Here is a 26,262-nt window from a genome sequence, read left to right as displayed (position 1 = left end):
GATTATTGGGTTCATTAGAAGTTTCAATTTTATGGATTAGCTCTTGGTTAGGTTGCTATCATTTTCATTCTAAGTTTGTAAGAGTTGGTGCAGTATAGTGTACAAGAGGTGTAATCGGAGTTAAATTCGGAGTGAATTTAATGACACTCTTCCCCCCGCCTCTTGTATTCCTTGCAAGTCATAATAAGGACTTTGACTGCTCCCACTAACCTTAGAAATCTTTAGGAACTCAGCATGCTTAGGGTCAATACTTAACGACCAACAAATTCTAATAGAGAAACAAGTTAATGACGTTAGTCGTTGTAGTTTCTCTTGTTGAGGATTATGTTAGTTTAGGTAAGAAATCTAAGTGCGCCCACAATAAAGCAACAATGAAACTTTTATAAGAGTAGCATTAGATTTAAGGAGATAAGGTTTGATAGAACAGTGTCGTGATGGAGCGATGTCTTGTACAAGAGGTGTGAATTTAATGACACTCTTCCCCCCACCTCTTGCAACTATTGCAAGTTATTATTAAGACACTTAATGCTCCCACTGATCTTTAATATCTCTAGAATGCTACAAGAGAAGTTTCAATGAGCTACGTGACGTGGGAACCTATCACATATACGTTAGACTTTATTTGATTTCTTTAATGTCCAGATATCATAAGAAACTTTAAGGACATATGAAATAGAAATCTGATTAACTACATATATGAATAGAGTTCTTCTAAGACCGTAGGCCATATGCGACAAAATTTAGATACAAGTTAATAGTCTTTTAAATGATAAATGAATTATGTCTGAATATTCCATTTGGAATAAGTTCCACGAATGTCAATGAATGACTTATGATGGACCCATACTTATTCCTTAAGCCAAGTAATATTTAGGGCTGTAACGTCATGATTTAGAATCACTGAAAATGAGATTAAAAAAAATCATCCTCATTAACCATGTTATAATTTCTCATGAATTTTGGTTCTAATGGATGAAATTTATAAGTCTCATTTTCCTTTTGTCAAATTCTCGTTAGCATGATGACAAAGGTTGTGAAAAATAAGGTATCATCTAGTTTTATCTTAGTAATGTTTCTATCCAGATATTTAGAACAAATAAGAGGAGAGTTTAAGATAAGTGTGACTTTATGTTGACTATGCAAACCTCACAACCTTCATAACATTGCTTAATTATGATACTGTATTCTGATTAATCTCCAGAATATATAAGGTATCGAAAAGCGTTGTTGGAAGACTGTTCATTATGGTTCTTATAGTCTTAGCATTTAATTTTGTCACTAACTCTCATGTTAGTTATTTGTCGAGTTCTGGTAAGGAAACGTATGGAACTAGAGTCAACTAATCATGTGTTAATTGGAATATTAAAATTATCAGACTTAAATATCATTAGTAAGTTACTATCTAATTAATTTATCCAACTGTTCTTTAGAATAATGGATAGTCTCGTTGCTTATGCCTAGTCTAATGACATAATTATGCAGTGAGATTTTCCCTTGAAGAACCTTAACGTTGGGATTAGCACTTGTAATTTGTCTATGGACTTTAGAACAATCCTCTCTTAAGGTTTTAGTGGTTGTAAGGTGAATAACATCTTATTTTCCAGTTTCAAACATTTATTTCTATGTACATATGTTGCTTATCAACACACTCGTTATACTTTGGTACTTTTGAGTGTTATAGCTGATTTATAATGCATCAAATTGTACAAATGAAGAAATAAAACTTAGTATGTAATGTACTGGAAAATGTACTTATTTCCATGCGTAAGCCCTTAACTTTACGGGTCATGGTATTGTACATTATAATATATTCACATATACCACTTAACCTTATAATTTATAATTTAAATGAAGACATGCACCTTAAGAGTTCTTGTGATTATTCCACAATTATAGATTAGTCTTAGGAAAGACTTAATCTGGAATAACTTTAGTGATAGCAATTATGTTAGAGAGTTCTTGATTATCATAAGAGACATCATGTTCGATTTATCCTAATCATTATGCTCTACTTTTCTTCCGTAGTGCCTTATCAGAAGAGAGCAATAAGGTTATCGTGTCTTAAGAGATAATCAAGGATTTAATTTAAGAGCTAATTCTTATAGAAACTTTAAATAAAGCAAAACATTTTAGGCTTAGGAATTAGAGTGGATGAGATATAGATTTATAGAAGAAAATTATAGTGAGTAAAAATATGGGTACTAAGAATAAGGCAGACAAAATGATCACTAAAATTAATTGAGGATCATTAATATAAGGATCATTATGTGAAGAGGTTGTGATATGTCTATTACTAACATCAAAATAATAGACTACTTAAAGTTCTACTTAAACGAAGACAAAACAGCTTTGGCCAGAAGTGTAATCATTTAAGCATATGTGCAAAGTGGTTGTAACAAATCAGCTTTGGCCAGAAATTGAGACAAACACTTTAGTTATGCACTTGTTGAGTATGCCATCTATGAATGAATTAGATCAGCTTTGGCCAGAAAGTAAGACATTCATGCTTATGATGCACACACAACATAGCTTTCGTAATACTTGGATGATAAGTAGATGCATCAAGTCAGCTTTGGCCAGAAATGATGCATCAGAAGCTCATTCAAGTAAAGCCATTTTGGTTTTGTAAAACATTATTTGATCCTCATTAATTAACTAAATAATTACAAAAACCAATCATTTAATAGCAAACCACCCGTTAGCGCGGATCGAACTCCGCGGTGAGTTCGCTGGGGGGTGCGGGGACAGCGTGCCCCCGCCCGGGGTTCGGGGCGGAGCCCCGAAAATTTTTTTCTTTAGTTCACATTTAAACAGCTTAAAATAATGAGATTGCGAGTCGCAACCACGATCTCGACTAATGACGTTATGGTTGCGAGTCGCAGACCTTTTGCTCTCGAGTAGCAACCTCATGGTTGCGAGTAGCAACCTCATGGTTGCGAGTAGCAACCTCATGGTTGCGAGTAGCAACCTCATGGTTGCGAGTAGCAACCTCATGGTCTCGAGTAGCAACCTCATGGTCTCGAGTAGCAACCTCATGGTTGCGAGTAGCAACCTCATGGTTGCGAGTAGCAACCTCATGGTCTCGAGTGATGACGTTATGGTTGCGAGTAGCAACCTCATGGTTGCGAGTAGCAACCTCATGGTTGCGAGTAATGACGTTATGGTTGCGAGTAGCAACCTCATGGTTGCGAGTAGCAACCTCATGGTTGCGAGTAGCAACCTCGTTAACAGCTGTTAATTGTGATATCATAACCGAAAATTCGAAATCTAAGGGATTAAGAGATATTCTTTCCTGTTTTAAGCTGATCTAATTTTGTCAACATATTTCGAAAATAATAACTGTTTATCTAATAACAGTTTCGAATAAAATTAAAAGATAAAATTAGATCAAACATGGAAAAAAACACCCATTAATCCTAAATCATTCCAAAACATAACAGAATACTTCGAATTTTCTCATGAACATGATGAACCCTAATCATAAAAAATAAAACTCTGGAACCCGAAACCTGAATTTTTTAAGACTTCTAAACAGATTTCGGTTGTAAAACATGAACCCAGTTAAAATCGAATGAACATATGATTATTTTTCACGAAAACTAAGATCTCGAGTCGATGTTCATGACTCGAAACGGCTGTTAATTTCATAAAGTTTCAAAATTCCGTTTTCCAAGTTTCAATCCCAGAATTATGGATACAAAACAGAACTGACTAATCAACATATGCTCTGATACCACATGTTGGTTCAGTTCTGTTTGTTCATGAAGGAAAACATATAAATCATACCTGTCACAGCAGACAGTGCAGAGGAGAATCTAGTGAGGGAGTTCGACATGCCTGTCATCTTGATCTGGTTCCTCCTTAGGGTGCTAACTGATGATGGGGCTAAGAAACCGAAAAGGGTATCGGTTAGGAGAGGAGGTTTCGTGATGATGTTATGGCTAATGGGGTGTGTAAATTGTGTAACTGAGTAACCCCTAAACCTCCACATAACTCTCCTTATATAAGCACCCAGGAGGAAACCTAATTAGTTACTAAGGGTAATATGGTCCATCAACAATTACCAACTAATTAAATAATAGGTTCTAATATATTTTGATCTCTATAATGTAAATGATTATGATGGCTATAGATTAAATATTAATACGTAATATATTTAATCTTACATGAGGGTCCTACCCTTGTATTTATTTACCATTAAACATTGCTTGTGTAAGGTTATCTAAAATAATTTATTTATCAAACGGTTATAACAATTTGATTAAAAAGTATCTAAGCATGTTTTGTTGTGACATGTGAATTATATTGGGTCGTATTATTGACACACCTGAATCCTTAAATCGACACCTTCAATACGGGTCGTATTGCTTTTTCAATTTTCAATAAAGACTGATGTGTCAGATTTTGTTTATTTGAATAGACCTATACGGGTCGTATAGACCTATACTGGTTGTATAGACTCCCTGATTTATCAATTAACCCCTTGTTTTTTTTTAGAATTTAGGGGGTCTACATGATAAAGTTTAAAAATGTTTTTTGTTTAAAAAATAAAAGAATTCTTTCATTTAACTTTGTTAAAACTATGATTAAATGTATACAAAAATTTGTAAAAAAAAAACAAAGCAATATGACCCGTATTGGCCTATACAACCAGTATAGGTCCAGTCAGCCGTCAGACAAGAACTGACACATGCAGATTTAACTTTTGACTTTTGAACCTATATAACCCGTATTGAAAAAGCAAAATGTGCGAATAGATTGATCGGTGCGCCAGTAGAATTCCGCGTTATGTTTGTTAATAATTGAAGAGTTGTGGGTTTCTTAAACTATAGGCAACCAACCACAAGCTTTATCAGGAGACACTGCTGTGAAACAGTCGGAATCTGATGTATGCATCCTTATTTAAAAAAAACTTGAATTCAATAACCCATGAAGTTGATTGCAAAAGAGTTGACTTTATAATCTCCTTTTCTCTTTTTCAGTACCCCATTTATACACCATTCCTCTTCAACATTCATCGCTTCCTTCATCTTCAACCCCCCATCATATCTTTATAAACATTCTGTAAGCGTCTTTTATGTTTTAGCATTCAAGATTTTGATCATACATATGTTTCTGGTTTTCAAACTGTATCTGTTTTTCATCTAGTTATTTCAGTTGTTTAGTCTGGCTGTTTTCAAATCTTTTCTTCCTTAATTCAACATTTATAAAAATCTACCCAGAATGTAAGTTCAAACACTCCTTATAAAGTTATAATTTTCTTCTGCAAAACAAAAATAAAAAAAAAAAAATTTTTTTTTGAAGAAAAGAAGTGATCTAGTTTCGATCTGGATCGAACTCAGAGGATTACTACGTAACAGTACCTTAATAAAAATCTACAAATTATGTAAGGTATTTGTCACTCATCTTTCTGGTCTTTAGCTTCTATCTCAAAAAAAAAAAAAAAAAAAAAAAAAAAAAAAAAAAAAAAAAAGTTAAAAAAAATATCGAGATTGTTGAAAATGGAAGGTGGGGATGGGCGAACGCCGCCGGTGTCGGCGCCGGCGACGCCGGGAACGCCGGGAGGTCCGTTGTTCACGTCTTTGAGGGTTGACTCTTTGTCATTTGAGCGAAAGTCAACGCATCGTTGTACACCAACGTGGGGAGGACCAAACACTTGCTTCACTGATATTCCTACACCGGATATCTCTCTCACTCGAAAGGTACCCCCCTGAAGTTTTACATTTTGGCAGTATTAGCCCTTGTAGATAATTTAGTTTATCACTTCTGCCCTGTTGTTAATAGAAGTATTCGTTTCGCGGAATATGTAATGAAATTGGATATAAAATATATTTTTTGTAATCCCGTAATTTGTTTGGTTGGTATAGATTGATTATCAATGGAATTGGAATGTAAAATGTTTAAAATGATATAACTACCTTGTGTCCGGAAATAAAGAGGTGAACTGGCGATTTAGATTCAGTTCCATTCTGTTGAAACGAACATTTCCTAAGGGTGTTGCTAAAGAGACACCATCTTATCTGTTAAATCATTTGGGCCGTATGATGTGATATGGACTATCTGATGTCAAATCAAGTTTGCACATCAGATTGTCACATCATATGGGCCGCATGATAGGGCGAAAAATATTTGGGAATATGGGTATTTTTGTGAGCGGTCATATCACAAACTAGGGATGACCATTTTTTACCGAGTACTGGTACCGATATTCATTTGTTTGGTTTTTGGTTTCTGTATTTTTGTACTACAGATACCACACCGGTACCGTACCACTATAACTGGTATGGTATTCGTCTATATTTTTTACTCATTTTCGGTACGGTACCAATCTCATCCCTACATCACATCAGTTATTTTGTGTTAGTCAAGTACATCTCACGAGTATATGATTTCGCCTCATATGACCCATATGACCATTTTTCCTTTGTATACGGGTATGACCAGTTTCGTCCTCTCATGCGGCCCGTATGACACTTGGTTTTATGATCTAATTCACTGTATATGCAGGTGGGCGCAGAATTTGTGGGAACGTTTATATTGATATTTGCAGCAACAGCGGGACCTATAGTGAACGAAAAGTATTCAGGATCAGAGACGTTAATCGGGAATGCAGCGTGTGCAGGGTTAGCGGTGATGATCATAATATTATCAACGGGTCATATCTCAGGAGCTCATTTGAACCCATCGCTCACAATCGCATTTGCAGCCCTGCGTCATTTCCCATGGGCTCAGGTCCCTGCCTACATCTTGGCTCAAGTTTCGGGCTCCATATGCGCTTCATTTGCTCTCAAAGGTGTTTTTCACCCCTTTATGTCCGGTGGTGTTACGGTTCCTTCTACTAGCACTGGCCAAGCGTTTGCACTTGAGTTCCTTATTACGTTTAATCTCCTGTTCGTTGTCACAGCCGTTGCTACTGATACGCGTGCTGTAAGTATAACATGTTCTCTTTCTATAAGTCTTTAAGATTCAATCTCATTGGTACATGTGGATGGATGTTCAGGTGGGAGAATTGGCCGGTATTGCAGTTGGAGCTACTGTTATGCTCAACATTCTTGTTGCAGGGTGAGTAAACAAATTCATTGTAGTTAGTTAGTTAGTTAGTTAGTTAGTTAGTTAGTTAGTTAGTTAGTTAGTTAATATCCCCGATATATCACTTGGTTATCGGTCCCCTGTGAGATATCGGTGTAAACTCGGTTATCCCCGTTAGTTGACCTTATGCGTTTATGCAATGTAGGACCGTGGGGGTTAAATAAATGATTATATTGTTTGTGTTAATCTTATGGTAGGAAATCGAGCGGTGGTTCAATGAACCCGGTGCGTACACTAGGTCCAGCAGTTGCGGCAGGGAATTACACAGTGATATGGGTCTACTTGTTGGCACCTACGCTTGGGGCACTGGCTGGAGCCGGTGTGTACACATTGGTCAAACTTCAAGCGGGTGAGGGAGAGGAACCGCGTTCGGCTCGAAGCTTCCGTGACCGTGGTTAAATGCTGCCAGACAGTTGGAGTATTGGTATGCAAGATATGTACAAGTTGCATAACTACTGCTATCTATCTATCTTTGTTTTCTGTGTGGTGTGATGCTAATAAAACAGGATGTGATCTCATATCCCTTTGAACCGGTGTGCCGTTGCCTGAATGGATGCTTTACAGGCAAATGTGTGTGATGTGCATGTTCCTTTTTATGGTTTGCTTGATAATAATTGTAATCAAAGAACACATATATATGTATGTGTATGGTGTGTGTTTGTTTGAACTTATGATATATGTAATATATGTTTTGTGACTGTAAGTGTAAGGTAATTCTCAAGGCTGCCTCTATTGGAAGTTTGGAACACCATTGACACTACAGCATTGACATGTCAAACGGGTTGTATGACGTCACGAGTCGTATGATAGGCGAAAATGGCCGTATGGGTCGTGTTCGCCAAATCATACGGCCCACACAATTTGTTTGACCGACAACACTGATCGACGTGGCCCCTGACAAAGTCATGGCTCGTATGACTAATTTTGGCCCAACCCTTATGATGTGACAACAGTCCTGGTGTAATTTTAGAGGTGTATATACACCTCTCTAAAAAGTAGTATTTCCAACATATACAATCCTAAGTTTGATGATGTCAGCCGGTAACAGGAAAAGCATATGGTTGGCAAGGGGTGGCGGCTAGCTTTATCTTTCTTAAATTTTTTTTTTTTTTGCACAAAATAGGTATCACCCTGCCATTGGTTGAAATGGGCGCCGTCTCTCCCTCATTGGACCAACCATTTTATTATTTTATACACACTTTAAAATTACGTTTTCGTCCTGCAACAGTGTTTCTCTCCCATTGGTTCAAATGGGCGGCTAGCAATACCTATTGGAACACCCAGTTTATTATCTTATATCCACTTTAAAATTACGTTTTTGCCCCCCGTTAAAAGTTACAGTTTTGTCTCAACTTCAAAATACATTTACCCTTTTGCCTCGAGCTAAAAAATACGATTTCGCCCTCGGTAAAAGAAATAAGCTTTTACCCTCAGCCAAAATTATGTTTTCGTCCCAATTCAAAATAAAATTTTGTTTTCCCACTGGCTTAAAATTACGAATTTACACCACTTTATTATTTTATACCTACTTTAACATTACGGTTTTGCCCGCAGTTTAAATTACGTATTTGCCCCCAATTCAAAATAAATTTATGCTTTTGCCACCAGCTAAAATTTACGAATTTCCCCTCGGTTCAAAATTACGATATCACCCTCAATTTAAAATTACGTTTTTCCCACAGTGCAAAATAAAATTATGGTTTTGCCCTAGCTAAAAATTAGGATTTTACCCTCGAAAAAATTTGATTTTTCCGCCAAGTAAAAATAAAAATATGACTTTGCCCCCTGCTAAAAATCATATCAAAAAGTCGCCTAATTAACACTCTTTTTACTTTTTATTTCTAACAAAACAATAGTATTGTTTATTTATTTCTAGCAAAACTAGCAAAGCGGGCGGGGTGCATCACCTAGTTATTATTTAAAAAGATGAAATGTGGTGTACGGATAAAAAGTTAAATGGTAATTTGGACACTTTTATTAAAAATGATTCATGTATAAGAACTATTCTTGAAACTTTTAATTTTAATAATTTATACTTGGTAAATCTATAGTCAGTGATTTCAAAATTTGTTAACAAGAAATGTACAAGGACTTGTTTTTTACAACAGAAACACAAGACTTATTCTACAATATTGCATTCGCTAGCTTGTCGAACCTTCGAGCCATGGCTTGATTATTTCGTCCTTCATATACCTTAACAAGCGACTTTATCCCTCTGTTTATAACCTCTTTCTTTTGGTTCAACGTCGAATCATGTTCAGCTTCAGATTGATTCGTCTCGTGCTTTTGATTCAACGTCGAGTCATGTTCAGCTTCAATTTGATTCACAAGAGACGAACACAACGCTTTAAGCCAGTCCTCAAGAAACGACGCTTTCTGCAAATAAATCAAGAGCCTAAAAACCCGATAATACATGATACAAGTATGAAAGAAACTTTAATTAGATCAGATGTTACCTTTACAAGGAAGTCGTGTACAGGGTGATCAAGAGATTCCGAAGCAAGCCCGAGGACGTGCAACATGGTTGATGTTAACTGTGCCGTAAAATGAAAAAAACGGTTAACTATGAAGAGATTAATATAGATGACCAGAAGGGGAACGAAATAACCGAACCTGCTTCTCGAGTGCAACCCTATATTTGAAACTTGAAGGAGCAAACATCTGGTCGGAACCAAGGTTTTCTAGTGTGTGAAGGACCCCTTGAACAACATCCGAGTATGACTTTCCGTAATCTGCAAAAAAACACAATTAAAAGCATGAAACAGAATGATTTCATGTTCTAGGAGCGTTAACAGTTTGGTTCGGGCATACTGACTTACCGAAAATTGTCGGTGGGGTCGCCAATGCAGCTGCAGCTTGTATTCTTATCTTGAAATTAGAAGAATCACGGAGCAGAAGTAAAAGAATACTAAAAACTGAAGAAGCCCTATACAAAACAGAGTACATAACAATAACATCAATAATAAAAAAAATCCAAAGTAAATAACAGATTAAATAACTATAACTTGTCCAATACGACAAGTTTCGGGATTTTTAAGTATAGTAGTTATCCTAAAAATAAGGTTCCGTTTCTTACCAATCTGTATCTTGCAGTTTTAATGTCTCGTTAAGAAATAAGTTGCTCAACGCGTGACAAACATTCCACCGTACCTGTTAGTTCACCAACGCCCATACTTAATAATCCAAATAAAAAATACGCGTAAAATAGGGTTAAAGATATTACCTTTACGTTCCCGGTTGTAACACAAGAAAGAAAAGCCTGCACCATTCTTTCCAACCAAGACGAATCTTCCCAAGTTAGTTGCAGAAATGACGTTGCGGAGATACCATTAACATCTTGGCTTGAACAAGGAACAAATCTTGATAAATTACCAAGCGCTCGCACAGCATTTGCTTTTATCTAAGCAGTCGTAACACAAATATAAATGAAAAGAAATTATATACCAGAAGAATCCAAGTAATAAAAGTAGTAAAAGGACAGTATTTTGAGGTTATTTACCTTATCGCCATCCCTTGTAAGCCTAAGAGAACAATCAATCAACAGAGAAACCATCTTAGAGCACTCTATCAGATCTATCACATTAAAGATGAATTAACCTGTTAAAAAAAGGAAGTGTAAAATGCCATTTTCGTCCCGGCTCGTTAACTCCAGCGATTTTTCTTCGTTAAGTCGGGGGTATTTTCATCTTTTTTGTTAACTTAAAGGGCCTTCTGTCTTTTTCACTTTACGTAAAAAACAAATACCCCTTAAAAAGACCGAATTGACCTTTGAGTCAAAAAAAGACAGAAATACCCCTCACTTAACGGAGAAAAAGGATGGAGTTAACGAGCCGGATGACAATGGCAAGATTTTAAACCTTTTGGATCCAGATGCAAAAAAACAAACTTTTGGACGAAAGTCGCAAATTTGGCCAAACCTCAGGGACGAAAATGGCATTTTACTCAAAAAGGAATAATAAAACTTTATAACAGTCAACCGAAAACTTATTACCCACCTACAGCAGACCTTTCTAAGGTAAATCTATCAATACAGTGCCGAAGAGAATCACATAAGTTAGCCAAAGCCCACGCAGCTGCAATGCGAACCTAAAGACGGGCATATATAAGAAACTATATATATATTTAGAGAAAAAGATGTGAAATAAAAGATTACCGGGACTAAAGAATGACGACTGTTGATTTCAGCAGCATTTATAAACTTGCCAAGAATCTCCACACTACTTTCATAAAAAATTATATTATTATATATTCAAACTTTAAACTTCAGATGCAAATCTACAATACGATAATTTCTTTGAAAAACGATTACCTCTTTAAAGCTTGTGGAAAACACGCAATGACGCCAATTGCACGACAAGCAGCAGATCTTACAGACGGGACCTCATCGTTAAAAGCCGCGTTGATCTACAGAAGTTTTCAACAAAATAAAAATAGTAATATTAAAGATTTTTAAAAAGAAGATAACTATATTAGTATCTTACGGAATAACTGATAATCTGATCCTGTTTGTCTTCTGGAAGTGAAAAGAAAACGCTAGACGTTATTCCTGCAAAACACGTCACCGATGCAGCCCTCACCTTCCAAAAAGAACGTTAATGTAAGATTACATTATTTACATCTATAAACACGAAATTTAATAAAATAACAAACCATGGATGAGCTATGAAACAGGGTTAACGACAATGGTTTTTCAATAGCTTCACACCATTGCTGGCTGCCAGATACCGAATTATCATCACTAGCCACCATTTGGCCGTCCAGTACATACGATGGAGCTGACGATATCGTTTTAACTTTGACATAATCATACGTAAAAGGACTGATAGGTAATTTATCATCAGCAAGATCTTCTGTTCCTTTAAATCCAGAGATAGCACGAAGACATTCATCTAGCAGCTGTGACACAGTTTTACATATAGATGGCGTTAGTAACACGAAGGTTTAGCCGAAAAATTATAATAATTACAAAATAAACTTCACCTTGATTGCATTGGTTAAAACTTTTTCCCCGATTGTCCCGACCGTGTGTCGAGAATTAACGGTTCCTGCCCTTGAAGAGCCTGGAGGATCTAAAAAGTCGCAAATTATAGAAGAGAACTGTTTCCAGCATAGAACCATTATATTCGGATAATTATGTGCCGCGGCTTTAAGAACCTGATACAAGATGGTGAGACTAATTTTAAATAAGCACTTATTTACAATAATTAATAGAGTAAATTACAAAAATCGTCCTTTATGTATGTCACTTATTGCAAACTGTGTCCTTTGTCTTCAATAATTACAGAAAACGTACTCGATGTTTGCAAACCCTTGCAAGTTATGTCCTTTAGCACTAACTCAGTTAATTTTTTGTGGTTAAATCTGACCAAATGGACCCCACATGAGGGTATTTTGGTCATTTTACTCTCATGTTGGGTCCATTTGGTCAGATTTAACCACAAAAAATTAACTGAGTCACAGTTATCGATAGCGAATAGCGACAAGGTACCTATATGCTACGTAGCGATAGCGATGAAATAGCGCTCGCTATTTCATGTATAGCGATAAGGTAGTAGAAAATTTTAAAAATAAAAAATATAGATATTTATAATTTATATATGTATATAATGTTAATTTTATACTTTTTATGCATAAATTCAGAAGTTTAAGGACCAAATGTAAACTAGTGAAGATAGAGGGGGTTAAATATTTAAATACACAAACTAATTTTACACTTTTTTATGTAAAAGTTATAAGTTTTAGGGGCTAAATATAAACTGGTGAAAGATAGAGGGGTTAAATGTTAAAATACCTAAAGTTATTTAACCCTAGGAGTGTTAAACACGCCGCTACTCTGCATCTTCTTCCTGGTCGCATCTTCTTCTCACATGTTTCCGGCCAAAAAGCAGCGCCGGCGCCGGAATTCATCGCCGGAGGTCGCTATTTTCACGCTTTTCAGCCGTGAGATCCAAATAGCGCAGGTCCATCGATTCGCAACGCTATTCGCGATAGCGGTCGCTATGGCCGCTATCGATAACTATGAACTGAGTTAGGGCTAAAGGACATAACTTGTAAGGGTTTGCAAACATCGAGTACGTTTTCTGTAATTATTGAAGACAAAGGACACAGTTTGCAATAAGTGACATACATAAAGGACGATTTTTGTAATTTATTCTAACTAATAACACACTTCATGTTATTCAGGTTAACTGCAATAACCGTAAGAATGATCATTCGAATGTAAAAATCACCTGCAGAGCCTCAAGGCTAACTGTCGGGTTTGTAAACGACCGAGAATAATGAAGCAAAGTAGAAAGAAGACCAGAGCTTGCTTTCTCATCGTTAAGATCTGAAACGGGATACTTCTTAAGAAGTTTCGACTAAAAAAAATATATAAAAAATCAAACAAAGATTGTAATTAATGGCAAAAGATCAAATATAAATAATCTTAACATACTAAACATACAAATTGAAGGAAAACCCAAAAAGACAAGGTGGCATTTTTGTAATTACCACCAACTATCAAAGTTACAACCAAAAATACCTAAAAAAACACAAATTTTTTTTTAACATTTTTTATTAAAAAATCGCTACATTTCGTTAGCAAAAAAAAAAAAAATTTTTTTTTTTTTGGCTGCTACTAAAAGTAGCGATTTTTTAATAAAAAATGTTAAAAAAATAAAATAAAATAATTTGTGTGTTTTTTTTTTTAGGTTTTTTGGGGGGTTTAGTTTTTAGCATTTTAGCTTGGGTGGGGGGGGGGGGGGGGTAGGTTTTTTTTAGGTTTTTGGGGGTGGGGGGGGGGGGGGGTTAGGTTTTTTTAGGTTTTTGGGGGTGGGGGGGGTTTAGGTTTTTGGGGGTGGGGTTAGGTTTTTTTAGGTTTTTGGGGTGTGTGTGTGTGGGGGGGGGGGGGGGTAGGTTTTTTTTAGGTTTTTGGGGGGTGGGGGGGGGTTTAGGTTTTTTTTGGGGGTGGGGGGAGTGGTTAGGTTTTTTGAGGTATATTTGTAGAGTAACTTTGATAGTTATTGATAATTACAAAAATGCCACCTTGTCTTTTTGAGTTTTCCTTCAATTTGTATGTTTAGTATGTTAAGATTATTTGTACAAGAACTTTACCCTGTAATTAATATCCATCAAGACATGCGAACCTTTAGATATTTCCGCCACAAACATTTCATTCACTTTGAGAGAAGAAGGCGAGACAGACAAAGCATCCGTCAAGCAACTTAAAGCAACAGCCTACAAAAGTTTTGTTTATAAACATGATTCATTTGTGGCTAAGAACAACAATAAGTAACTTTTAGCATTGACATTTACGCCCCCTCAACTTTCTAAAAACTTTATAAAATGTCAATCTTACCCCATTGGGTTTATAAAGTTTCAAGTTTACAATACTTTTAACTTAAAAAACACTATTTTCTTACGTGTTTATTTTTAGGTACGTGTTAGTACAAATGTTGGTTTACGTTTCACGTAAATTTTTTCAGAAATGAGTCAGGTCAAATATAATACTTTTTCGTGCTTATTTTTATGTACGTTTTCGGTCGGTTTACGTTCCGACGTAAATTTTGTTCAAAACGAGTTGGGTCAAATATAATACGTTTTCATTAGACGGTATAAATTCAAATTATTTTACGTTTCGACGCCGCTACAACACGCGGGTGGTAAACTTACTAGTTATGCGATAATAGAGCACTCACCAGTAACCCGGATTGATCACTATGAGTAAGAAATCCCTCAATAATCCTCTGGTGAAGACTTAAGATAACTGTCGGCAACAAGTCATCGGGCATTCTTGAGTATCTGTTAACAATAATGTAATACACTAATTATCAGCTTACGGAATAACCGACTGGCGTAATGGCCTTAGCATAACCATACGTTAATTTACAGAACTGTGAGGTGGAGATGATGAGAATTCTTACGGTGTACATGAGATTAAAAGTGTGAGAATCTTGAACAAGGCGGTTAGTAATCCGTTATTTTTTTCTTGTTTGATTAAATGCAGGATACCTACAAAGAAACCAACATTAAAGAACACCCAAAGTAGGGGTGCAAACGAGCCGAGCGGCTCGAGATCGGCTTGAGAAAAAGCTTGAAACGAGTCGAGCCTTATCGAGACCGAGCCGAGCTTGAGCCTAAAATAAAGCTCATTTATTTATCGAGCCCGAGCTCGAGCCTGGCATTTGAAGCTCGTCAGGCTCGTCGAGCTTTATCGAGCCTTAGTATAATATTAGTTTTTATCAACATATAATAACATTTACCCCTTATTTAAAGTTGTCTGGTAAACGAGCCGACCAGAGCCGAGCTTATTTAAACTTGTTTACAAGCTGAGCCCGAACCCAAAAAATAAGCTTGTTTAGTAAAGGAGCCCGAGCTTCACTTATCAAGCTCGCGAGCCTAAACAAGTCTATTATTTATTTATATTATTTTTATTTAATATATTAATTAATAGATAAATATGAGCCGAGCTCGAGCTTGAGAAACGACCAACGAGCTGAGCTCGAGCTCTCATAAGTTAATCGAGCTCGAGCTTGGGCTCGTTTGCACCCCTAACCCAAAGTACAAGAGAAAATAAAAACATGAGCGCAAAAGTCGGCTACCTGTGTGAAGCTGCATTAAAATCTGACCAAGAGAACTGGAAAGAGCGGTAAAAGATCCTAACTTAGTAGATTCCTTGTATTCTGCCACCTGGAGAAAAACAGATGCGGGCCCCTCCAGCATGGTCGTTAAAGTAGACGCGGATGCGATGCGTGCCTGAAACATTATGAAGAGAAAGAAAAGGCAAGCATCAAGTATCAACACCATTTGAATTATCGCATAAACATACTTATGAAATATGTTAAAAAAGGACCAACATTAGTACCTTAAGATATGGATCAAATAGCAAACATGTCATAAGGTTTGCTTCATACCTCCTGTCATGTAGCAAGCAAATCATCATACCAAATGGGATGAAAAAAGAAACATAATATACCTAGGGTTGTAAATGAACTGAACGTTCAACGAACAGTTTGTGAACTGTTCGGCTGGAAGTTCGTTTGTGTTTGTTCATTTAATAAATGAACGAATACGAACATAAATTTCGCTCATTTAGCTAAATGAACGAACATGAACAGAGGTTGCGTTCGTACGTTTATGTTCATGAACGTTCAGTAACGTGTTAGTTGCGGTTCGATAGTTCATTGGGGTTCTAATTTCGTAAATTTTTATTTAAGTACTTCAAAATTTCCACTAATCAAATATTTATTATCTATTAGTGTATTGTATTTTATCAAATATTTATTAACTATTAGTGTATTGTATTTTATTAAAATATTTAATAAGTATTAGATCAGTATACTATGGGTGGATCTACGTATCATTTGTGATGAAAAATACCGATTTTATTCAATATTTAATATATGCTCCTTTGTGTTGTGTTCACTTGTTTTCATGAACGTTCGTTTGTGCTCGTTTATGTTCATGAACGTTCGTTTGTGTTCGTTACCAAAACTTCACGAACAAACACAAACGAACACAAACACGTTAATTACATTAATAAACGAACACGAAAAGAAAATCTCGTTCGGTAAGCGTTCATGAATACATAAATTTCCTTAACGAACGAACATGAACATGGCCTTGTTCGTGGCCTTGTTCATGTTCGTTCAGTTCGTTTGCAGCCCTAATAATACCAAACTAGATCAGAAAAGAATCATCTTTTACCTTGCCTGCAGCACATCACTAGAGGGCAAAAGGATTGTCCATTGAGCAGCGAACGATTTGGGATCAGCTCGGCAAAGATCCTTTTACAGAATCGAAAATATACGTCACTTAAAATGCATAACGATGATTACATCTTGTTCACACTAACAAATGCAGAACAATACCTGTATGCAAACTATTGCAGCTACTCTAACCTTCGAGCTCCTAAAATTGCCGTTACCTTTAGCCGATCCATCACTATCACTTAAATCAGAATCAGATGACATGTAGTCCAAAGTTCCACGTGGACCATCTGACGTGCTCAACGAGTTGGAATCTTTCAATTGGTTCTTTTTACGCACGTGTGGAGGCACGTACGCACCACTATTCGATTCAGCGGAATGAGAATTAACGTGTGTGGTCCTAGACTCCTTCTTGTAAACAATCTGTGACTTATTGGAGTTATTGGTAAGCCCGTAACCAAAGAACATCCTCAGCGCAGCTACAAAACCAGCAACCTGAAAGCATACGTAAACCGTAAAAACAACGTACTATGCACAATTAACAATTACGTCGAATTTAGTCCGGATAATAAATTACATGATCTTGAATGGGTCCTTTTGCGTTTATCAGAACCACGTGCAGGCAATGCAGAAGCGAAGTATAAAATCTGTAGAACATATCGAAATGAACGTTCACTTACAGATCGAATTGAAGTATACACGTTAAAATAATAAATTACCTTTAAAGCAAAAAAAGAGGACTACCTATCCATCACATTGTTTTCCACAAGAAGACTCTTACTTGCCAACGCATCCATAACGTTTCTAAACGCCTAATACAGACGAGAGATGTATATTCTAAGTTTTAACCGAACACAACATTAATAAATAAATTAAATAAATAATATTAATTTGTCAACTATGCAATAGTAAATGCGCACATCGACGGTTGATTTCCAATGATGAGCTGGTAAGGAAGTCCCGGATCTTGAGAAAACGTCACTAATCATGGTAAAAGCGGTTGTCTGAATTTCCCATAAATTATTTCTTTGAAGACCTATCTTCCGAGATTCAAGAGAATAACCCTGAATATTACTCGAAAAGCATGGAGATAAAACATTTTGGGAGTACGAGACTGTTTTGAGAAGAAATTCTAGTAGTTGCGCATTGTCTGATAACATGATTGTTCTTTGATTATAGTCAACAAGAGACCTGGAGAGAAAGTTGCTAGCTTTAATTAAAAATAAAGCATAAATATTCAAGAATGTAAGATTAATATAAACATTAGCCGAGCCGAGCTAGGGCAAGCTCGGGCTCGGCTCGATTATAAACCGAGCTGGCTCGGCTCGGATTTGAAACCGGGCTGAAAATCTAAGCTCGGGCTCGGCTTGGTTTTAAACCGAGCTGGCTCGGCTCGGCTTGGTTGGGCTCGATTTTTAAAAATAAAAATTAATACATAGCTCTCAAATTCAGTATTCTAAAATATTATTCAATACTTCAAAAGAACATACTCAAAATAAGTTCAACCTAATACATTACAAGCCAAAATCACGTTCAACAACGCAAAATAATTTTTATATTTCAAGTAAATACAATATTTGTTCATTCGCACGACAATCAACCTTTAAATATGTCATAGATATCAAACTACAAGCCTAAATATATGTAAATAATAATCACTTTTTTGTAATATATTATATGTATATAAAAATAAAATATATTATAAGTAAAATAATTCGAGCTAAGCCGAGCCGAGCTACCAAGCGAGCCAAACCGAGCCAATTTGGCTCGTCATGAGCCGAGCCGAGCTAGGCTCACTTTCTAACCGAGCCGAGCAGGCTCAGCTCACTTTCAAATCGAGCCATATCGAGCGAGCTTTTTCCGAGCGAGCTTCGAGCAAGCTCCGAGCCGCAAGCTTTTTGGACAGCCCTAAACAATATACAAGATTTTATATAAAGAAAATTAAAAACAAACAAACCTAACGGTGTCTAAGCACTGTTTTGTGGCCTCAAACTCAGCAACGTTATCTCTCTTTACTCCATCTGCACCGAGGAACATTTCCACCATTCCGCCAAAGGTGTGAAGTACAAGAACCCATGTCACTGATGTCATCTTGAAAGAAATACGATCGCTGAAGTAGTGAATCTGGACGCAAAATAGCAATCACAAGTGTAACATGCAAGTCAGCTATAACATTCAATCAAAATAATCATCGATGAATATGAAAGACTGAGCAGAGTGGAATTCAAATTGAAAAAAAAAGTGGTAAAACACAAATGCAGTTTGTCACCTAAAAAAAAACTTTCATTGTGCTATTAATCGATTTCCTAAAGCAATGACATATAAATATAAACAACAGACACGAAGAAATCACAAATTAGTAACAAATTAAAGAATGGTATATAACGTATATGCTTGTCATCCACAAAGCTTCGGTTTGCCGTCTGTGAGTTAAATAAATCAAGATACATTACCAAATTAACGGACGAATCAACACCGGCCATAAAAAAAAAAAACCCTAAACATCTTTCTTGAATGTTATAGCTACTCAAAATTCAAACTTAACTAAAATTATCATTACATATCAATCATAAAGAGACAACAACAACAACAACAACCATACCCAGTAAATCCCACAAATACCAAAGCTACTTATAGGGTCTGGGGAGGGTGGGATGTAGACAGACCTTGCCTCTATCCCTAGGGATAGAGAGGCTGCTTCCAGAGAGGCCCTCGGCTCCAAAACGAACAACATGCCAACACACCAAGTCAAACAATATAGAAATAGCATACAACATCATTTGGACATAATATAATGTAAATAGGATGCCACCAATACCAAGAAAGTGATCAGAGTGACACAATATAATGCAAATCATGTATAATAGCATACAACATCATTTGGACATAAACACCAGAAGGCAATCACCGGTAAAGTCACTTTAAAGAATAAGAAAGACCTACATCCCTAAAAAAACACCTAAGACCTTACTGCAATATCCTCTAGAAGTCCTTAACCCTAATCCTACGCCTCCACGAAGTCCTATCTTGGACCATGTCAAGATGCAACTCTAGTAAATCATGCCTAATCAATCATAAAGAGACCTAAAACACAAATAATTTAATCATAAACAGTTACCAATTGGGACAACTGCACCAAAGCATGAAGTGCATCGTCATTCCCTCTCGAACCCAAAAGATTCCGGGCTAATTCCACAAGAAACATCGCATCAGAGGTAACCTGAGAAAACCCTAATAAGATTAATGCATAAAGATTGAAAAAGTTGAGATTTTGGAGAGAAATAGAGAAGGGTTTTGTGCTGTACCTCGTGGACCGGAAGATTGGCGATTGCGGGGATGAGGGTTTGAGATTTGGAGAAAATGAGAGTGTTGAGGAGGTGAATGAGAGTGGTGTTGGTTGGAGAGTTCTGCACTTCGTCTCTTAAGGAGAGAAAGGCCGTCCGCCATGGCCTGATCGCCGATGACGAAGTGGACGTCGAGGCCTCCATTAACGAGACAGCTCAAGTGAACCAACAAGGGTTTTCCAAGGAGATGAACATGTGATTTTTCTCATATTTTTTTTTAAACATGAACACCTTGAGTTCATGATCTTTTCACATTTTCGCTAGACTTTTAACGTCGTTAATTTTTTTGTTAGTTTATGTGTGAAATTACTTATATACCCTTTCCTTCATCTTATTCTCCAACCAACCACCATCACTAACTGACCACCACCACCCCACACTACCCAAACTTCGATAACAATGACCACCAGTGGCGGACCCAGGATTTTATTTCAATGGGGTCCATTTTCGGGTCGGTCCTCGTTCGGGTCGAGTTAAAGTGAGGTTTGAACTAGATTTTAAAAAAAATAAGAAAAATGGGCTTATCAAGGATTGAACCCATGACCTCTTGGTGGAAAAGAGAGAGATTTACCACTACACCAGCTTTCTTTTTATTTCTATGGTGTCCACCTAATTGTATTTATGGGGTCCATATACAATTTAATATACCGAATCTACTATTTTTTTAAAAAAGATTGGTGTCCGGGGACCCCGGTGGCACCAATGTGGGTCCGCCCCTGATGACCACCACCTGCCATCACTATACGGGTCATGAGGAGTCAAGTTGGGTCATACACGGTCCAAATCCGGGTTTGCTACTTCTCTGTTGGTCAACGTACTTCCAGCCAGTCACAATTACCAATCTGGGAAAGTGTTGATAACCGATATGAAAAAACCTAGCTCCGATCATCTTTCGGTTGTAATTTCTCGAACTGAATCGTATTCCCATCTGGTAAATGCCTCTTAACCGCTTCGGAAACGGTCTGAGATTCCGCTATAAAATGTCGATAACAACATCAGAACCGTAGTTCTCGATTCGGACCAAAGGCCTCTTTGGGTTCTTAGACCAATAAAACTCTAGCGAACGAGTGGTGTGAAGCTCTCTCCGGTGATCTAGAATCATTGCCAACACATCAAATGTTTTATTAGAGGGGATTAAAAGAGTATAAAAAGGGCATTTGAAGATGGTGGTGGTAGGCAGCACTGATTGGTTAGCGGTGGTGGCTGGTGGTAGTGATGGTGTTTGAATTGGTGGCTACTTGGAGAATAAGATGAATGGGATGGCATAAGAGTAATTTCACACCTAAACTAACAAAAAATTAACGGTATTAAGGTCTAGGGACGTAAAGTGTGAAAAGATCAAATGACAGAAACTCATAGTGTTAAAGTTGGATTAAACCTCTTAACTGAGTCAAACCTTAGAGATGAAAATTGACATTTACTGAGCTTATAATGAATTGCAAGACATTTAAACTAAGCATTATAAATAAACTTAGAAAGATTGGAACCAATGTCTTTTATAGGTGGTCTCCTTGTCTGCGAGAAAATTACGAACTAAACCTTAGTTCAGGCTTTGTAATAGACATGGGTCATGTAAAATAAATTTTGCAAATCCCAAGGTATAATATTGGAGCAGTGGTTGTACTGCAAAATATGTATCATGTACCCGAGATAGCATAGGGTTTTGGTACTTTAATATTTGAGGCAAAGGAAGTACTTGTATGAACAAATTAGATAGTACTCTATCACTAATTCTCCCAAAAAAAATCTCATCTTTCAAAGTGAACCTAAAAGTTCATTTTTATGCTGACACAAAACAAAAACAAAATACACATGAATCTACAAATTTAATTGCATTGGTTTTACTTGAACAATCAAAATTATCATTTTAAAATATGCTCAGTTTATGTTGTTAGTTGACCCATTCACAACAACATGGGTGGAGCTTAGTGTGGGCCAGGGGTGGCTCTGACCCCTCCTGATTTTTCGCTTTGTAGTGTAAATTTTACCGAAAATTCTCGAAAATTGTATATGTACCGAGTACGGCACCTTATTTTTTCCATTAAAAGCTCTCGCTCCCTATTTAAAAGTTCAAGCTCCACCACTGCACAGCAGCTTCCCTTACTCAAGTATTTGTTGATGATGTTTATAAACTTCACGAGTGTCGTCCAACCACTATAGTTTAAGATCGTGATCCGACCTTTGTGAGCCAATTATAAAAAGAAGTTCATGTGTGTGCAAGGAGTTACTTTAGCTTTATCTACTAGCATCCCCATACAAACTACAAACAAAAATGCATAATAAGTGTGTTGAAACTTACTTACGCTACATCGTAATGAATCAACATAGGCCAACCAACTTACACTAGATGAACGATGGTATAATATCACCCTTCACTCGGCTATTTAATTGTCTACAATTCAAGTCTTTATGAATTTTCACTTCCTCTTCATCCCCCCTACATTTGTAATGATTCAAATATGTCAACAACTAGATTAGAACCCCGTTTATTACACGGGCTGAATAAATTTGAATTTATATACTAAATAATAAAATAATATATCTTTAAAAACTTTGTTTATTACATGATTGAATACATATAATTTTATATACTAAAAAATAAAAAGTTATATCTTTAAAAACCCCTTGTATTGTTGTACAGGTTGAATAAATATAATTTTATACATCAAATAATGAAAAAAATACTAAATAATAAATTATTTATATATTTAAAAAACCCCGTGTATTGTACGGGTTGAGTAAATCTAATTTTATATATCAAATAATAAAAAAAGTTATATTTTTAAAAACTCATGTATTACACAGGTTGTATAAATGTAATTTTGTATAGTAATTTACAAAAAAAATTATATCTTTAAAAAACCCCGTATATTACACGTGTTGAATTTATATATCAAATAATAAAAAAATATATTTTTAAATACCTTATGTATTACACGGGTTGGATAAATGTAATTTTGTATAGTAAATGATAAAAAAAAGTTGTATTTTAAAAAACCCCGTGTGTTACACGGGTTGAATAAATGTAATTTTATATAGTTAATAATAAAAACTTATATCTTTAAAAAACCTCGTGTAATACACGAGTTGAGTTCTGATTAATTTCAGATTTTGATTTCCTGTATTTTCTCTCCTATTAAATAATAATAATTTTTCTCTTCTTAAAATTACATCTTAAGTCATATTCTTATTTTTATAAAACATATTTAAAAAATATATAATATTTTATTTAAAATAAATATATTTAAAACATTTACTGATTATAAAAAGTTAAATATATTTAAAACATATTACTGATTATAAAGAGTCATAGACAATTTAAATATGTTACCTAAATTTGGATGTAAAAATATAAACGTAAATATTAAAATAAAATCTCTCTACGATATAATAAAACTATAATGTAACCTATTCCTATATCTAAGGAAATTTATTATAAAAATAATAATTTAATATTAATAGTTTATTTTCTAAATAAGTTTTTAATATATACTATATCTCTACCATATCTCATAATTATATATATTAAATAGTATATCTTTACGTATATCTCATAAATAATTATTTAATTTTAAATAATTATTTAATTTTAATAGGCTAAAAAATAGATGGCTCCAATGAGTGACATGTGTCCCCAAAGTGGTTTCTTTTATTATATAGTATAGATTTAACAGGTATTGATAGACAAGGAAATGATGATTCATGTGATCAAATAATAACATTGTAGAACAATTAATAAGATGAAACCATAAGTTGATGCCAAAGAGGTCTAAACGTTCATGTGATGTTGGTACATGCATATATAATTTGTAGGTTAATGATATGACTTGTACCACATGTATTAGAAATTGTACATTTTTTTACTTTGATGTTACATGCATCTTTGTAGTGCCAGCTCAACTTGAACTCACCTCTGTCTATATTTGTTACGTATAGCCTTTGCAGTAAATTAAAAGATTCATTAAAGTGGTCTTATCATCAAATTTATGTAAATAATATACTAACATTAAGCTTTTTAGTTTTTATTCTATCTGTTTCAATTTAGTAATGAGATTATTCGTATGATGTTAAGAAGCTATTTTGAATTAATATTAATATGTTTTTGCAGTGATGTAACAATACTATGTTGGATAGATGATATGGGATACACACACCATTGCTACTATTTTGGATAGATGATATGTGATACAGTGGCGGAACTAGAAGAAAAATTCAGGGGTATCCTAAATTTACTTTTTACCGTACATCCATAAAATAAAGATTTTTTTACCATATATTCAAGGGCTATGATGGAACCGAAAATCATAATCCTAGAGGCCACGACATAACTTATTTTAGTCTTTATTAACAAAAAAATTTACCTACATAAAAATAAAATAAGAGACTCTATATTAAAGTGACATATTTGCAATCTACACATATAGAAGTAAAAAATAAAAGGTTACTATATGATTTTTATGTTATCATCAGTTAAATTTAAAATCTATACATATAAAAGCATGGTTGCAAAAATCGCGACTAGCCGACGATTAATCGCTGACTAGTCGCTAGTCGCCCATCAACTGAGTAATTTTCAGCTAATCAGTAAAAAAATCGCTAGTCGGCCCTAATCGGCCCTAGTCGGCCCTAACCGCGACTAGTCGGTCGGGAAAAAATCGGGAAAAAACAAAAAAAATCGGAAAAATCAGAAAAAATCGGAAAAAATCAGAAAAAATCGGAAAAAAACACATATTCCGGCCAAAACCTCCCAGATTCCGGTCAAAACTTGCCCACTTAAAAAAATTACGTATAAAAATATATGTATATATGTATATAAACTTAAAATTATACATAAAAAGTCCGATCCGATTAATCCCGATTAATCCCGAGTAATCCCGAGTAGTCGCTAGTCCCTACCTCACCGACCCGCTAGCGACTAGTGAGTTCTCCAACCTTGTATAAAAGTAAAAAAGTCAATTAGGAAAGGACAAGAAAGAAGACCATCCACAACTCATAGGTATATGTGCACTGCTTTATTTATCAATTGTCAAAAATGCCCCTACTTAACCTAACAAAATTACAAAAATACTCATCATCATCTTGTTCCTGTGGTTTCTCTAATTCTTGCTGCAACAGCGATCCTCGCCGGAAAAAAATCCAGTAACAGAGCAACTTCGTCTCAGTTGTTTTTTGGCCGGAAAATTTTCCCGTGATGTAACTTCGCGTTGCTTTCTTGCTGCAACTACTCTACACTACCGCTACCGATACGAAGTTGAGCCGTAGCCCGTGCTACGGCTCGTTTAATGCTAGGTCCGCCCCTGATGGGATACACACCATTGCTAGTTTACAAAAGTCAGGGGGCTCATATGAAAATAACAACTAGATCTTAGCAATGTAATGATTCGATGTAACATTTATATGTAAGACAACATAACTTGGGTTTTTGGACTCCATTGTACTTCACAAATGAGTTTTTGTGTAGACTAAGCCTAACTATCTTAGCCCATGGATCCTGTTTAGCATCGTCTGATTGGCTTTGTCTGTCGATTTTGTCAAGGCTGAATATGCATGTCTATCATATTAACTATGAAAGTTAACTTGTCTATTCTAGTAATTTCCCCCGAGTTTAAATACGTGGCTAGAGATCTTAAGCCTGTAGCAACTGAATTGTCAATTATAAATGCATTTGCACAATATACATTCTCTCTAGATTAGGGTTCTTATATTAGAATTAATTGGATTCATTATATACAATGTTTACAGAAATAAGGAGTTGATTTCTTAGCTTTCTTATTAAGGGTTTACCCCCCCCCCCCCCCCCAAAAAAAAAAAAAAAAAAAAAAAACACATGAACAATTCAATTGATGATGACATGACTAATTAGCAATAAGATCATGAATCATAACTTTCGAGCATTAACTATGAACATAAACTGAAGTAGTGCACACGATCTTGCTCTTGTTTTCAGTTATCTAATTCTTAGTTGAGCTAAGACTCGATCATTCTATTGTCTGAACTAACATAATTGATTTAAGACATGTATATGATACATATATATGTTTTAAGCATCAGGTTTGACTAATAGATTCTACTTTATGATCAATCCTCGGCCGACTCATTATTGATATGCATTATATACATGTTCTAAATGCACCATACTC

The 26,262-nt window shown here is 35.6% G+C and overlaps 2 protein-coding genes across 3 annotated transcripts; one reads left to right on the top strand and one right to left on the bottom strand.

The window, feature by feature from the left end:
- The first annotated feature begins 4,744 nt into the window (after positions 1-4,744).
- LOC110872387 (probable aquaporin NIP5-1) lies at positions 4,745-7,817 on the top strand. Its single transcript, XM_022121182.2, has 5 exons — positions 4,745-4,888; positions 4,983-5,702; positions 6,508-6,927; positions 7,001-7,062; positions 7,287-7,817. The coding sequence occupies exons 2-5, from the start codon at positions 5,502-5,504 to the stop codon at positions 7,486-7,488; spliced, it is 885 nt and encodes a 294-aa protein (XP_021976874.1). The 5' UTR covers positions 4,745-4,888; positions 4,983-5,501; the 3' UTR covers positions 7,489-7,817.
- Positions 7,818-9,093: 1,276 nt separating this feature from the next.
- On the bottom strand, positions 9,094-20,328 carry LOC110872402 (HEAT repeat-containing protein 6). Of its 2 annotated transcripts, none has more exons than XM_035974347.1 (27): positions 20,084-20,328; positions 19,897-19,998; positions 18,736-18,902; positions 17,699-17,969; positions 17,523-17,590; positions 17,356-17,425; positions 16,941-17,273; positions 16,777-16,856; positions 15,935-15,986; positions 15,672-15,825; positions 14,994-15,081; positions 14,769-14,871; positions 14,185-14,307; positions 13,320-13,448; positions 12,070-12,243; positions 11,740-11,985; positions 11,571-11,666; positions 11,399-11,493; positions 11,243-11,306; positions 11,085-11,175; positions 10,589-10,662; positions 10,313-10,489; positions 10,166-10,239; positions 9,909-10,015; positions 9,703-9,821; positions 9,546-9,623; positions 9,094-9,465 (listed from the first exon to the last, which is right to left on the bottom strand). In XM_035974347.1, the coding sequence occupies exons 1-27, from the start codon at positions 20,264-20,266 to the stop codon at positions 9,214-9,216; spliced, it is 3,570 nt and encodes a 1,189-aa protein (XP_035830240.1). In that variant the 5' UTR covers positions 20,267-20,328; the 3' UTR covers positions 9,094-9,213. The 2 variants fall into 2 exon arrangements, with proteins under 2 accessions (XP_035830240.1, XP_021976887.1); XM_022121195.2 differs by having other exon boundaries at positions 13,320-13,417; positions 14,217-14,307; positions 20,084-20,327.
- Positions 20,329-26,262: the final 5,934 nt, after the last annotated feature.

The sequence above is a fragment of the Helianthus annuus genome, chromosome 6 (assembly GCF_002127325.2).
Source record: "Helianthus annuus cultivar XRQ/B chromosome 6, HanXRQr2.0-SUNRISE, whole genome shotgun sequence".
NCBI lineage: Eukaryota > Viridiplantae > Streptophyta > Magnoliopsida > Asterales > Asteraceae > Helianthus > Helianthus annuus.
This window is presented reverse-complemented; position numbering and strand designations above follow the sequence as displayed.